This window comes from Dryobates pubescens, chromosome 14 (assembly GCF_014839835.1).
Source record: "Dryobates pubescens isolate bDryPub1 chromosome 14, bDryPub1.pri, whole genome shotgun sequence".
Taxonomy (NCBI): domain Eukaryota; kingdom Metazoa; phylum Chordata; class Aves; order Piciformes; family Picidae; genus Dryobates; species Dryobates pubescens.
The window spans coordinates 3,061,117-3,075,879 of record NC_071625.1 but is presented as its reverse complement, the minus strand read 5'-3'; the positions used below and the strand labels follow the sequence as shown (position 1 = coordinate 3,075,879).

General features: G+C 43.2%; 1 protein-coding gene across 1 annotated transcript in view; it reads right to left on the bottom strand.

Moving 5' to 3' along the window:
- Nucleotides 1-14,763, bottom strand: part of VPS13B (vacuolar protein sorting 13 homolog B) — a 327,037-nt gene that overhangs the window by 93,368 nt on the left and 218,906 nt on the right. Inside the window, exon 33 of the mRNA XM_054167231.1 lies at nt 6,546-7,248. Coding sequence (XP_054023206.1) covers nt 6,546-7,248 — 703 coding nt within the window. The remainder of the gene's footprint in view (nt 1-6,545; nt 7,249-14,763) is intronic.

Genomic DNA, 14,763 nt, shown 5'->3' with positions numbered 1-14,763 from the left:
ATACCACAAAATCAATTTAAACAGCACTCAATTCCAGCTTTAATTTTGATGACATTTAAGCGCAGTCCTTACAAGAGAATCTGTGCTCAAACCCTGCTACTTCTAGACTGTATTTTCATTGTCAGATAGAGAAAATAACAATGCAAAGGCTAAACCAGCAGAATGCTACTAGGACTCAGCATTATTAGTGTGGTAATAGACTCTGGAGTTTCACACAATAGCTAATCAGTGGCTATTCTTGCATACCACCTTGAATTATATTCCTTTGATCAGTCTCCAGTGGTTCATTAAAATTAATTTCCTCCCACTGCTATTTTTGTCTTTATTTTCTGCATATCAGAAATGGCAAAACCAGTAGTGTAAAAAGCCTCTTTTGATGTTAGTCTCTCCATTTTCAGTCAATTAGAAACTGCTATAATTGCTTTATTTGGGTTTTACAGAATGGGCTGCTTTCAGGAGTGGTATTTCCATACCCACTGTTATAGCCAACATATGGTATGGTGGTAGAGCAGTCATATGTGGACTGGGTATATAAAGTCAGCTTTGGAATTTGTATTTCTTGACCTTATCATGTGATTCATATAAAACTTGGCAGATACGAACCCTTGTGTGATTTCAAAGAACCTACTGAAACCAATTGATCATGACTGTAGATCTATATGGAAAAGATCAAAAGTTAGCACATTCTTCTGTTTTTATTTGATCAATTTTCAGGCAATGACTTTACAGCAGTATTTGTACTGCATGCCATATATATTACAGCCTTGCCCTCCCTTTATTCCCACTATACACTTACAAAGTCAGCCCTCAGCAGTTATTTAAGAGCTGTCAATGCTTACAACAGATTTGTGTATTTTCCATGTGTATTTATACATTTTTATGTATAAATTGCCCTTATGTATAAATGCCCTTTCCTTTAATTACACTAACCAGAATGATGTGACACATTCCCTTTTCTATAGGAAACTACTTTAGGGAGTATCTTGTTTCCTGTGTTTGGAGTTTGCCTAGTGTAGTGAAAGGAGTGATAATAAAAGATCTTTACCAGCAAAATGCAGTTTCTGAACAGGGATGTTATCTCTGACTTGGCTCTACCACTATATCTTGCTTTATGCTAGTAGCTCATAGTAAAGAAGGGATATGCTGATGGTTTTCAGAATACATAGTATAAAGCACTGTAAAAGGTACTGAACAGTGTGCCATGAACACAAATGCATCAATTTAACTGATCCCTAAGTTATTGTTCCTTTGGAAAGATTCATATAAACATTCAGGTGCTGTGTGCTCATGCAGCTCAGAAGGCTGCATCCAGAGGAGTGAGGCCAGCAGGGCAAGAGAGGAGATTCTGCCTCTTGACTCTGCTCTGCTGAGACCCCACCTCCAATCCTGCCTCCAGTTCTGATGTCTCCAGCTCTCCAGAGCTGCTGGAGAGAGTCCAGAGGAGGCCACAAAGATGATGTAAGGGCTGGAGCACCTCTTCTATGGGGACAGGCTGAGGGAGTTGGGGTTGTTCAGCCTGGAAAAGAGCAGACTCTGGGGGGACCTTAGAGCTGCCTTCCAATGCCAGATATAGATGAATAAATAAGTTTATACATAACAAGAAGAAAGCTAAAACCCAAAGGTTTCAGACCTGGTGACCTGGTGCATATCTCCAAAACTTGAAGGGATTTCCAAACAGGAGCTACAAAATGTATCTGGGTAAGAAAAATTCCTTTACATCAAAGGTCAAAAGACCGAAATATGTCTGTCTTGATTAAAATACCTTCTAAGGTAGAAAACAGCATATGCATTTTCATAGGGTTATAGACCAGGGAAGGAATAAATATCAGTCAGTCAACCCTCTGTCAAGGGCACAGGAATTGCAAGAGAAGCAATCCATAAAAAAGAGAAAATTTAGGCTGAAAAGTGAGGAATTCCTGAAGGACTTTTCTCCCTCAAGAAAATGATGGAAATGTTCAGAATCTGCAAAGAAAAGTCCAACAACCCAACACCACCACTTGACAGAACACTACAAAATATACAATAGGGAACAATTATGCATCAGCAGGGAACTGGTTTGAATAATGTATTATAATAGGTCATTTCCATTTCCATTTTCTATGATTCTCCCAAAAATCAACACTCAAATTTGCAGTTATTTGTATGAAGAAAATGCTGGAGAAAACCCAAGGGGTGCATATATAAGTACAAAGGCAGGCTAGAATTACTCCACAGCGAGCTGAGAGAGAAAAGCAAGGCTTGAGAAGTGAAGGGTGGCGAAGACGCCAGAAATTCTATCCTCTGCACCAGGAGAAAAATCTGTCTGTGGCAGGAGAAAAATCTGTCTGTGGCAGCAAAGGAAAAACAGCAAAACAACGAGCACAGACTACAACCAAGACAGCAGCTGAGCACCTACCAAGCTGAGGCCTTCAATACAGCCATGGTTTTCTCTCCCATGTTTGTGGAGTTTTTTTAAGGAGAAAAAAACCCAACCTAAACATCTGTTTTTGAATGCAGCCACTTTAATTCTTGCTAAGGTCCAGATCTCAGCTCCAAACTTCACAGTTCATGAAGTGTCCTTCTAAACTTGGTTTGAATTTGTAAGCTTTTGATTCCACCTCTATCATCTCTGTCGACAGCAGATGGCAACACCCAAACTTCTGAAGAGGAAGGGGAATAGGGAGAAAGGAAAGGAGCGAGGCAGCAGAAATTTACCATCCTCAAGATTTTCCTTCTCCAAAATGTGGTTTAATTCCAGTTTGTAGCCGAGAGCCAGGGCAGCTCAGGGGGCATAGCACATGGAAGACTTCAATGGGGGAGTTCAGCAATCCACAGCACTCCAGCAGGCAGGGACCAGGGCTACCAAGTGTGTGCATGGGATGGCAGCTTGGGCTGCTCAGAGGGACCTTTACCCAGAGCAATGAGCTCTGCAGCACGCTTCTCCTTCAGTGCATGAATCGTATTTGGGACTGCAATCATCTCTGCAATTCAAACTCCACAGTGCAACGTTTGGGCTTGTTTGAAAAGTGGTTTCCAGTGGAATTTACAGAACACCAGTGGGAAAACATTTCTGCTAGTGCGCTTGCAAGTGCCGTGGCAGGAAGTTAAAAACTGAGCACTTGCAGTAACTTGAGGAATGTGCATTCCCAGGCCAGCTTGTCTTTATGGGTGGGGGCTGCAGGCCCCCCCACCCCCCCCTCATGGACATAGATGTGCTGGACAATAAATGTACTTGGAGGAGAACAGGTGACAGGCCAGCAGAACTCCCTCAATGATACGCTAGGAAACAGCCTGAAATCCTCTCTGCCTCACAGCAAGCGCAGGCTGACAGGGAGGCAGTGTGGCACTTGAGGCTGGCTGCCTCCTGTTCCTGCCACACAAGCTACACCTCCAGTGTCCCGAGGGTCCAGCCCAGTGGGTGGACACAGGAAGCAGCATAATATCCTGCTCCTTATAAATCCATCTGCAAAGTCTCTCTCTTCCCCTTTCTTCCCTCTCTGCTCCCATGGGAGATGCTCCCTATCAGGTAACGCTGGGGGAGTGTCTCAAGGCCTCTGCCAGGCCCAATGCCAGGAGGAGCAGGGAGGAAGCAGTCTCAGCCCTGGCCAGCCTGAGACTTGCCTAGCAGTGTGGGGGAAGAAAGAGCCCTGGGGGGTTTGGGTATACCCTCAGGTGGGGAGATGGGAAGTGTTGGGAGGCTCTTGGGTATGCTATAGGGGACTCTGTGTGCTTTGGGATTCTTTTGCCACTACGCTTTGTAGCTTCTGTGAAACACTTACTGCTTCCCATTTCAACTTTCCATCACTTTTGCAATCCGTTTGTGTGATGAGTGTCATTCTTTTGCCCCTTTCAGGGGCAAGAGAGGATCTGCCTGGCCTCAAACCAGGACAGGCAGCGAATCAGGCTTCCTGCCAGAGCCAGCCTGCCCGCTCTCCATCCAGCCCGGCCCTGCCATTAGATCAGAGGTGACATGTGGTCTTAGCTACTGCATCTGCTCTTCATGGACCCCCTGCCATCAAAGGCGTGGGTGTAAAAAAAAAAGCTAAACAAAAATGAGGATTAATTCTGGATGGCCTCACAATGCCTGGCTTCTGCAAAGGCTTTGCTGGCGGAAGCTGAAGAAATTCCATCTCTACCAGATATTTACTGAGATATTTCTCTCCCTTACAACAACCAAGCGCCACAGCCTCCCCTTTGAAAACAAACAAACAAACAAATAGAAAAAAGATTTTTCAAGAAGGCCCAGAGCATAATGCTCAGGAAATGAGGCAATTTTGTATCTGGATCACATTACCTGAAACAAAGCAAATAAAGATTTAAGAAAATATTTACAAAAGCAGCTTACGAGATGACATTAAAAACAATTGCGCCCACTGCAAGGGGGAACGGTCCCTGCTCCCTCTGCAGGGCCTAACGGCTAGCAGATGCAGGAAGAGCACAGAATAAAGGTTGGCTTACAGCGTATTTCAGGCTAATTCTGCAGAATCCTAGAATGGCTCAGCTTGGAAGGGACCTCAGAGATCATTACTCCAACTTCCCACACCATGGGCAGGGACATCTCTCAACTAGACTCAGCTGCTCAAGGCCTTATCCAACCTGGCCTTCAACACCCCCAACCAAGGAGGCAGCCACAACCTCCCTGGGCAGCCAGTTCCAGAGTCTCACCACCCTTGTACTGAAGAACTTCTTCCTAAGATCCAGCCTAACCCTGCTCTCCCTCAGCTTCAAACCATTCCCCCTTGACCTGTCCCTAGACACCCTCAGGAAAAGTCCCTCTGCAGCCTTCCTGTAGGATCCCTTCAGCTATTGGAAGGCAGCTCTAAGGTCCCCTGGAATCTTCTCCAGGCTGAACAAGTCAAGTTTCCTCAGCTTAACCTCATAGCAGAAGTGCTCCAGCCCTTGGATCATCTTTGTGGCCTCCTCTGGACTCACTCCAGCAGCTCTGTGTCCTTCTCATGCTGGTGACACCAGAACTGGAGGCAGCGTTTGAGGTGGGGGCTCAGCAGAGCAAAGGGACAGAATCTTACAAATAAACTCAACCAGTCTTTTTAATGGTCCTTATTAAGCAGCTAGTATTTCTTCCATTAATCTATGAACTTTGATTTGAAATTCCTATGTCTGACTGTAGCATAACTGCCATCAAGATAATGTAAAATAGGAATGAAGCAGTTTAGCACATCCTTAGTAAAACTAAGCTAATGTTTTTAATGACCTGGTAAGTCTCCTCCTTCTCCTAACTGACTTGGTTGGAGAGAAGGACTGAGGAAATTGAAAGCACAACCATCAGGTCTTTAGCTCCAAGGCAGGCAAATGCTCCCAAACACTGACACTGGCATGATGGAAATGTGCTGCTGCTAGCTGCTAATTAACACACTACGAATGCTCAGCTTTCAAATGGCCTCTTTCCTCCTGGTTTATCCTCTAAATTCTTCTTTCTTCCATGTTTCAGCACAGCTAGTGACAGAGAAGCCAAGTTCTTTGGATGAGGTTTTTGTGTCTCAGCCACTGTGCAATACTCTCTCACAAAAAATGTGATAGCTTAATGTGCAAGATCCTGAATCTTAAGCTCTAATAATTTGAGATAATTAAAAAAATATGAACAACCCCCTTGTCCCCAATAAAATATATGTGGCTTGGTAACAGTATTCCAAACTTCATTTCTACACATGTTCAAAGCAGCAAAGCATAGCACAGAATTTCACAGAGCTGAATCCACTGCTAGTGAAGCAATGGGAGTCAAGCTTTCAACATCATGTAACAGAGCTGACTCAAACCAATTTCTCTAAATGCTTCAAAACATGCCTAAAATCTTATGCAGCACACATGCTGTATCCATAGGCAGAGCATGATGATGGGGAGCTTTTACTAGCCCATTTTGGATCTAGTCTACACATTTATTACATAGATTAACTACGTGAGATTAAACATAGTATAAGCAATGAGGAATCACCCCTGCAGGAGAAGAGAGGGCTCCAGGGAGACCTCCTGGTGGCCCTTCAGTACTTACTGGGGCCAATCAGAAAGATGGGGACAGACTTTTTAGTAAAGCCTGTTGTGACAGGGCAAGGGGTGATGGTTTGAAACTAAAAGAGGGGAGACTTAGAATAGAGACAAGGAAGAAAGTTTTTGTACTGAGGGTGGTGAGACCCTGGCTCAGGTTGCACAGAGGGGGTAAATGCTCCATCCTGAGTAACCTGGTGTAGGTGATCCTGCTCTGGCAGGGGGGTTGGACTAGATGATCTTTCAAGATCCCTTCCAGCCCCTGAAAGTCTGTGATTCTGTGATCCCTGGAACAATTTCAGGTCATGTTGGATGGGGCTCTGAGTAACCTGATTTAACTGAAGATGTCCTTGCTGACTGCAGGGGAGTTGGACTAGATGACCTTTAAGGTCCTTTCCAACCAAACAGCTGAGGCTGTGGGATATAATTCCAAGAATGTGTGTATTTACTGACTGGTTTTCAAACACATCCCCGAGGTCTCTCAGCTGTTTTCCACCACTCCAGTAACTTTGAGACCTTCAATTCTTTGGCAGTTACAAGCAGGGGTGAACGTGAAATGCTCTTACCTGTACACTTGTAGTCTGAGGCTACTCCTTTCAGGCCAGCATCAAACACTGATACTTCTACCTTCTGCTTTCTGTGGTGGCAGCTGAGGAGCACAGAGGGCTGTGATACAATGAGGTAGAGAAAGGGCTGCAGCTCTATGTCCCCGGTTCCTCTGCGACCAGGCTGCCGAACGATGGTTATCCCCAGGGCTTGTCGAGCAGATGATCTGGTGGAAGCATGCAGGCTTTCCAGGGACAGAAGACCTGGCTTTCTCCCAGTAGACAAGGGAACATTACTGCTCAAAAGATCATCTGCTGTGACAGAGGAAATGCAGGGCTGACTGGGCTTCTTGGTATCATGGCTGCCACTCGAGCCCGCTTCGGGAAGGTTCAAGGAGCTTTTGCTTATTCTCTCACCTTCTTTCTGCTCTTGCACAGACTTTGGTTTCTGTAAGGCAATGCAGGAGTAAGTCATCAAGGAGATGCGGCTGGCTGTGACAAAGATGTCAAAGGGGATGAAGTTGAGGTTCTTCACGATGGAGGAGTGGCGGGAGGGGCGGGCGATGCGGTGCTGGCTGGTGCCGCTGTGCTGCTCGATCTGAACGATCCTTATCTTAACACTGTCACTGCCAATCCCACTGTCCTGTGCCCCACTGTAGCGGGAAGAAGTCTCGACTGTTCCTCCATCAGACACATCCATTTTTCTCTGCTCCTGTTTGGAAACCTGCAGAGGAAAAGCCTCTATTAACTTATGATATCAGTACCCCAAGTACTTCCATTTCTGTGGCAGCAAACAGCCACTACACAAACATGGTGTCAGAAAAGACAAGTATAAAAACCTATCTGCCAAGCTAACACAGTAATCACTCATGAAGACACAGCAGGTGTCTGCTCCAGTGAGAGGATGACTCACAGCAGATGAAGTGCCAAGAGAATGTGCAAAGGAAACAAAAAAGGAGTAGTGACTTCTAGGCTTACATGAGTTTGGCTTCTTTTTGGGTTTGTTTGGGGTTTTTTTTCAGTCTTACAAAGATCCTGAGGAAAGGTGTGGAGCATGTACAGAAATATTTGGAGAGGATCTCCTGCAGAATTGCAACAACAATAGCAATGATGAGGATGTGTGGTCAGCTCCCCAGATTCATACAAAGTTTAGAACCATGCATTCACCTGTATAGCTTCCACAGAGTAATGCCTGCATCTGACTTCCCAGGAGAAGTGTTTCTGCTCTGCACAAGAGCTAACATCAGAATTGTCTAACTCCATGAGACCTGTGACCCATCCCATGCAGTACTCTGCTCCTCACAATACCAGGAGCAGACTTTGCCAGGAGAGATCATGGACCCTGGCTACTTCATGCAATCTGTTTCCCTCCTACTCCTCAAGCACCCACAGCTGTTGCATTTGGGATGCCAATGTTTGCACCATGTTTCTGGACTTCTTGACCCTAATTTGTCCACTTCCTTGTTGAATGTGGTGACAGTGTCTGGCTTCCACAACCTTCTGATGCAGCAAGTTCCACTTTTTCCCCCTTTGGTTTAAATCAACCTCCTGCTAGTGTGACTGCACTTCCCCAAACATTTACAGTGCCTGATTTGAACATGCAGGTCCACATTCAGCTTTATCACTGTTGCTATGGCTTTGCTAACCTTGGTCATAGCCCCTCCTCATCTTTCTCCCTCCCATGCCCCTCAGTGAAATCCCAGGTTTTTCAGACTTCTCACAAAGAAGCTGCTCCAGGACCTTTAATCCTCTTAGCTTCCCTTCCCTGTTTCTCTAACTCCACTATGCACTTCTTGAATACTCTACACAGTATTCACCAAGTGGGATGACTGTGGTTTTAGGAAGCAGTAAAGTGATGCCTTCTGCCTTGTTCTCAATCTCCATCCTGATGTTGTCCACTATTCTGTTAGGGTTTCCCTCGCTGCTGCTGCACATTGGCTCCATGATTTATTTCTTTGTTCCAGGACCCACTTCAGTGGTTTCTTTTCATCTTCTCCCCACTAGTAAATCTTTAAAAAGGGAGATAAAAACTAGAGTAAACCATACCTTAACTTCCCCTTGAAAAATATGAGAATGAATTACAAGTACTTATAAATGTATCAGCAAATGAGCTATAGGAATGAAGGGCAGTGAATTTCTCAATACTTTGCTCTTTATGTAGCAATATTATTAGATTCTAAATATCCTGCAGAAATTGGGTTGTGGGGGACATAAAGAAAAGCAGATTTATTTCAAAGGTTCCTTTATACTGTGCTTTATGGAGCAAAAGGAGCGACCCCCACTCCTTTTCTTTAAAGGAATGAACATGTTAGACAAAAAAATATTGGAGAGGAAATGCTAAGCCAGGCCCATTAACTAGCTGAGGTTTGCTTTGAAAAGGTTTTTGCCAGCTCCAGGTACAATCTTTACAGATTCACTCATGTACATTTCAAATAACCAATAAAATTCCCTGCAGCTGATTTCTGTGGCAGACTGATACCACTGGCCTGTAAATGGGATCCTGCTCTCAATGCAGCCTCTGTAAAAGGAACTACAGAGCCAAGCAATCCTGACTTCTGATCTCCTAGCAGCTAGGCTATTTACACCTCACCCTCTCTGTCTGGTAAACTATACAGTTCTTTGCCCATATCCTGGCACTGATGGCACTTAAAAAAACAGCAGAGCTGACATCATCACTCATGTATTGAGGGCAAAGAGAAGGCAGACAGGATGGAGCTGCACAAAATCTTGACATATTGTTTGACTGAAATGCTGCCTGAAACGAAGCAGAGGGCACATGCTGCTAGACCCAGCAACTTTTAATTGTCCACAGCCATCAGTTTGGGCTGATGAAAAATCTTTTTTGAAAGCATGGTTCTGTAGTGACTGATGGGTACTACCTGGTGTTTTCTTGTTCCCCTCCATGAAGCACAAATTTCTACAGCTCTCAGGTTATGCACTGAAAATACAACATCATTCACTAATTGATAGTCTTCCAGGGAGAAAAGCATTGCTTGTGTATGAGTGGAAGGAGAAAGCACTGCACTGCTGGCTTCTGGACATGTCTTCTTTTTTCACACCTCACCAGACTTGACTTGAAGATCAGTTCTCTCCTTATACCTCTTTTGGTAATTATTTATCATGTGTGCTGGTCTGTGCAAAGCACCCAAAGGAAGTGAAGAAAGCTCTGTCTCCATCCCCACTCAGACTACAGTTTCTCAGTGAAGGCTACTGCAAGGGATGCTAATTGGTCCCAACTGCTGAATTTGCTGCTATGCAGACATTCCACTGCAGAAACATTGCTGAGACTCCAGACCAACTCAGGCAGGTCACCAAAGAGCTGTCAGTAGCTTCTGCTCAGTACTAAGCAGTACAGAATACAGAGCAGTGCCCGAAAGGTTAAAGACACCGCATCCTATAAAGGTTTTCCATGCCACCTAGTTCCACAATGGAATTTGACTTCTATATGCTTTTACCATATATATCATACAGGTTGGAAGAAGTGAGTATCCCTTTACAGAAAAGTTTTCCATAAAAGAAAGGAGTACAAAATAAAAGTACAGAAGGACCAGCAGAGCTTCTTGCATCCCTTTCGGCTCAGCAGGCAGCAACCCTCCCAACAACGGTTCGTGGTTAACCTGAAAACACATCTAGTAATAAACTTGGGAATCATCCTCTACTGGGATAAAGAGAGGAGAGGGAATGACTCTCAGTATAACAATTCTAAAGAAGATTATTCTGGGATAAATGGGCCAGCTCTTTAAAGATGTCAAGGGCAGCAGTATCAGCTCGCTGCTAGCAAATGTAAGGGCAACATTTATCATCGGGCTGCATTGTATCAGTTCTCTTTACTCTTTACATAACCCATTTAAAATGAACAATAAAAGTTTTCTTTAATTAGCTACTGGTGTGCATTAACATGATCATGATTAAACCATAAAAACCAACTGTACATTACCCTGGTCCCCTATCCCATGTGTTTTAGATTATTTTAGTTTAAAATGTACTTTGAGTCCCTTTTAAAAGTTCGACCTTCTGCTTTCAGAGAATTAAATGCATATTACTGCAGTGGAGAAGATAATGTTTCAGACCTCCAGGCATATATTAAACACACTGGCAGCACATTAGACAAAATGCTTTACTTATTAGATACTTCCTATTCTAAACAGTGTCATCAAAGGCTAAAAACAAAATCCATATAAAAGCTGCACAATGCTTCCACACAGAACCTGTGCCAAAATCCCTGTACTTTCCAGCTAATGAGGAAAGGATGTGTACTCTTAACATATGAATGTAAGATTTTCCAAGCATTCACTTTAGGAAACAGGGCTATTGATTCCACATGGCTTATGTTAAATAAAACTGTATTGGTAAAATAACCTTTAAGATATTTGGCATGATAACTGTAATTAAACAGTATTCAAAGGAATAAAACAAAAGGGAATTTGGTTCCACAATGGCTAATTAAAATAAAATGAAAAAACACAGCATGTCATCTATCAAGATAAATTGTTATTGTTTAAGAACTATTTCAATACTGTTAAAATACACTTTTAGATAAAATCTGAAAGGACTGGAAAAATATTTGTGGCTTAAAAATGGATAGTTTGGCGAAGAAAAAAAGTATAGGATGCTGAAATTTTATGCTGAGATAATAGCTTTAAAGCTCTGAGCATAACCAGATGGTATTTAAATCAGAGGAATTCTACAGTTTCACTGTCAGAATGAGTTGCAACATGGAAAGGTTTCCAACAGCTAGCAAACACACGTCAGGATGATAGTTTACTTCTTGGATCACTGCAGTGCGTTTTCCCCTCCTTTCACAGTTATATATCCTAGCAATACGAGGCACCCTAGGAAAGGTGTTGAAAGCTACACTGGGAGCTAGGGAACTGTGGCTAATTCTTCCTTTTCATGTGCTGAGATAGGTAACTTTACTAGCTTAACCCCTTGAGTTCGGGAGGGCACAGGACACATATATCTGTCTAGTGCAAGGGCAAGGAAACAGCACATCCTGTGGAACACACACAGATAACTGCAGCGGACAGGCAAGGGTACAGAAAAGAGATTTGCTTTGCAAAACTGGCCAGCAATCCCACCCGAGGTCACTGCACCCTTAACCAGGTAGCTCGTTTGTTTCTCACTCTTGTTCAAGTATTTGGATGGTAGAGGCATGTCCTCAAAGCCTTCTCCACGAGAGGCAAGAAACCCATCAAGGTAAACACACACTCTGCTACTTGAGACCAATAGTTAGAATAGAATACATAGAATAATAGTTAGCATGTTTTTAACTTGTATTTTCACTTCCTTCCTCTCTCCAGAGTTTTCAACACCACCAAATGTACACATTCTGAGCAATTTTATTTTCTCAGTCTGAGCCTTCACAGGAGAATTCTTTAATTAACAGAATAACTACACAACATCCTCTTTGGAAGCGCAGCTGCTCTCGATCACAAGCATCTCCAGCTGCATAATTTGTCCAGCTTCTCCTGTTAATTATGGCTGTATAATGACACTACTGAAATAACATTTCTTCTGCATAGCCATTCCTCATCTGATCAAAACCCATCAGCCAATCCTGAGATCATTCTTCACATGACAAAAATCAAGGCAAGAGTCACGAGTGTGAAACCACAGAATCAAAGTGCCAATCACATCTGCTCCACCACTGTGCCATCTGACCTCCTTTGAGCTCTTTTGCTAAAAACAAGCAATATTGCAGTGGAAATAAAGCCCCTGCCTATCACACAAACTGAGCTACACAAAAAGGATGCATTCCATTTCTTTTCTGTTGCGCTTAAACTGGAATTACAAACACTGCAGAGCTTCTCTCTGGCTTTTTCTCCTTAGTACTACTCCATCACAGAGTCTCCAACAGTTTGGACATTCACTTGATGTATCACTGTCATCTAAAGAAGCTTTCATTTTGGGTTGATCAGTTTGCCACACTGCTCTGATGAACGCTTGAACTAAACCAATTTTGGTTTGTTTTTCACGAGAGTTTTAAGATTGACTTTTTCATCTGACCATTATGAAAATTACTTTGTAAATTGATGTATTAATCTCCCATGATATAAAAGATGCAGACAGAAGCCTATTAGACTGCTAATTATGTCTTCCAATCTAATAAAGTTTAAGTTGCAAATTGAAACTTCAGTCCTACAATTTAAGCTAGACAGACTCTCTTCTACTTGTATTAGTTCAACTGCAGACAGAAAGACTTCTGTGTATCATAAAATCCTAGAATGGCTGAGGTTGGAATGGACCTCAGAGCTCATCTCCTCCAACCTCCCCACCATGGGCAGGGACACCTCTCAACCAGACTTGGCTGCTCAAGGCCTTGACCAGCCTGGCCTTGAACATGAATCCAAAGCTGTCCTCCAAAAAGGGAACTATCCAATCAAGAGCAAAAGGAGGCAGTTAGAATATCAGAGAAGTCTGAAGTATTTTATTTCATATACAAGAAAAAAATACTTATTGTAATCCATAATTTTCTGTGAATCAGAATTTTCTGTCAAACCAACGATGTTTGTCTGCCATGTGTCAAACATGTCTGTAAGCTCCCAGACCTACAGAAATACTCCCCACAGGAATCCAGTTGTAGCTTTCACAATACTGCAGGAATGATGTGAAAGGTGTGATGGTGAGGAGCAACACAAGCTCAGCTTCTTTGGGCAATGTTTTTCCAGCTCTCCAAAAGAAGGGGAAGAAGCTACCTTCTGTTAAACACCAATCCACATGTTGACAAATCAAAGCTGTGCTTAATGCTCCACTTGTACCAGGGCTCTATGCAAATGCTGAAGCCTTCCTGACACCAACAGAAGCAATGCTTTACTCTTAATACAAATGCTAAGTCTGCTTTGCTGCCCTAGGAGAGGCCAGGAAGAAACTCTACAGAAATGCTGCCAGTTTAAACGGAGTAGGCTAAACTCTGGCTGAGGACTTTGTTCAAGGCTAATTTTTCCATCAATATTTGCATGGGAAGTCTTGGCTTCTTGGTGGTTTTCAAACTCACTGTTAGAATGTTAAGGTTGTCTCTTTTCTCTAAGCAAGATGTGGGCCTGCTCACTTTTGGGTTTGGGTTTTTTTTTTCCCCTGCTGTTATAGCCAAGAAACAGCACTTTGCCATGGCAGTCTGCTTGCATAATTCGCTTGGACACTTGCAAAAGTGGCAGTTGAAATTTCAGCGTGATTTTGTATGACTTTCTCTAGCATTGCAGCGTTAAGATTTCAGTACAGGACTGCAGTTTCAGCAGTCTCAGGTCTGGGTCACATTTCCATGCAGAACTAAGTGGTGGTTTGGTGTTTATCTGATCTCACAGAAAGCAACTTTGCCGTATCAAGCTAGTTGAACCTTTCAGGAGGCTGACAAACTCCCATTCACTGGTATGCTAAGTACACTGGAAGAAAAACCAACCAATGTAACAAAAAATGTTGAAGTCCTTAAGGCTGTGGTTTCCCAAGAGAAAGCTTGGTCTCAAGCACCAGAGCCAGGCCAATTTACCTAACTCAGTGTGGCTGTACAAACAAGCTTCTCTGTGGAACTGGCACATCATAGCCTGCGGTGGAATAGGTTTAGGTGTGCTGCCACTGACTAGTCCCAGGAAATCACACAGCAGCTTGGTGGCATCTAACACAATACTGGGCTGAGATGCCCACACATTGATGGCTTCTTGACCAGGTGTTCAATCATGGATCTAAACCTTTCTCATGAGATGAGTATGTTTCAAATGAGAATTTGCTGAATGTTTTTAGATGCAGGAATTTAAATAATTTAATAATATCAAACATGGAAATATCAGATGAGTCACTACTGTGAGACCTGGAAATGATAAACCTAACTACGGTGTTTACTCCCATTGGAGTAACTCCCAATATTCTCCCACTGACTAATATTCAGTGTCCTGTAAAATAAATGAAAAGATGCAGAAGCAAATGCCACATACCCTGGCAGTGACTCAAGGCAGGATTCAACAGCCTCAGAATGTGTTTTCTAGTACAGGATGGATGAGTGTATGAAGAATGGAGAGAGTCTTTACTGCAATGTAGTAAAGTAACTTGGTATTTGACTTCCATGATACGGAATCTGCCCGCAGCCTCTCAGCTGAATGAGCACACAGTTAAATCAACTATCCCCACAGTCAAATGCAGCAAGCTTTTCCTTAATACCTATCAGAGCTTTTATTTGTTCTGAGCTTCTTAAAGGCAATTAACTAAATCCACAGAAGATCAGAAGATGCCATGTACAAACCTTGCCCAA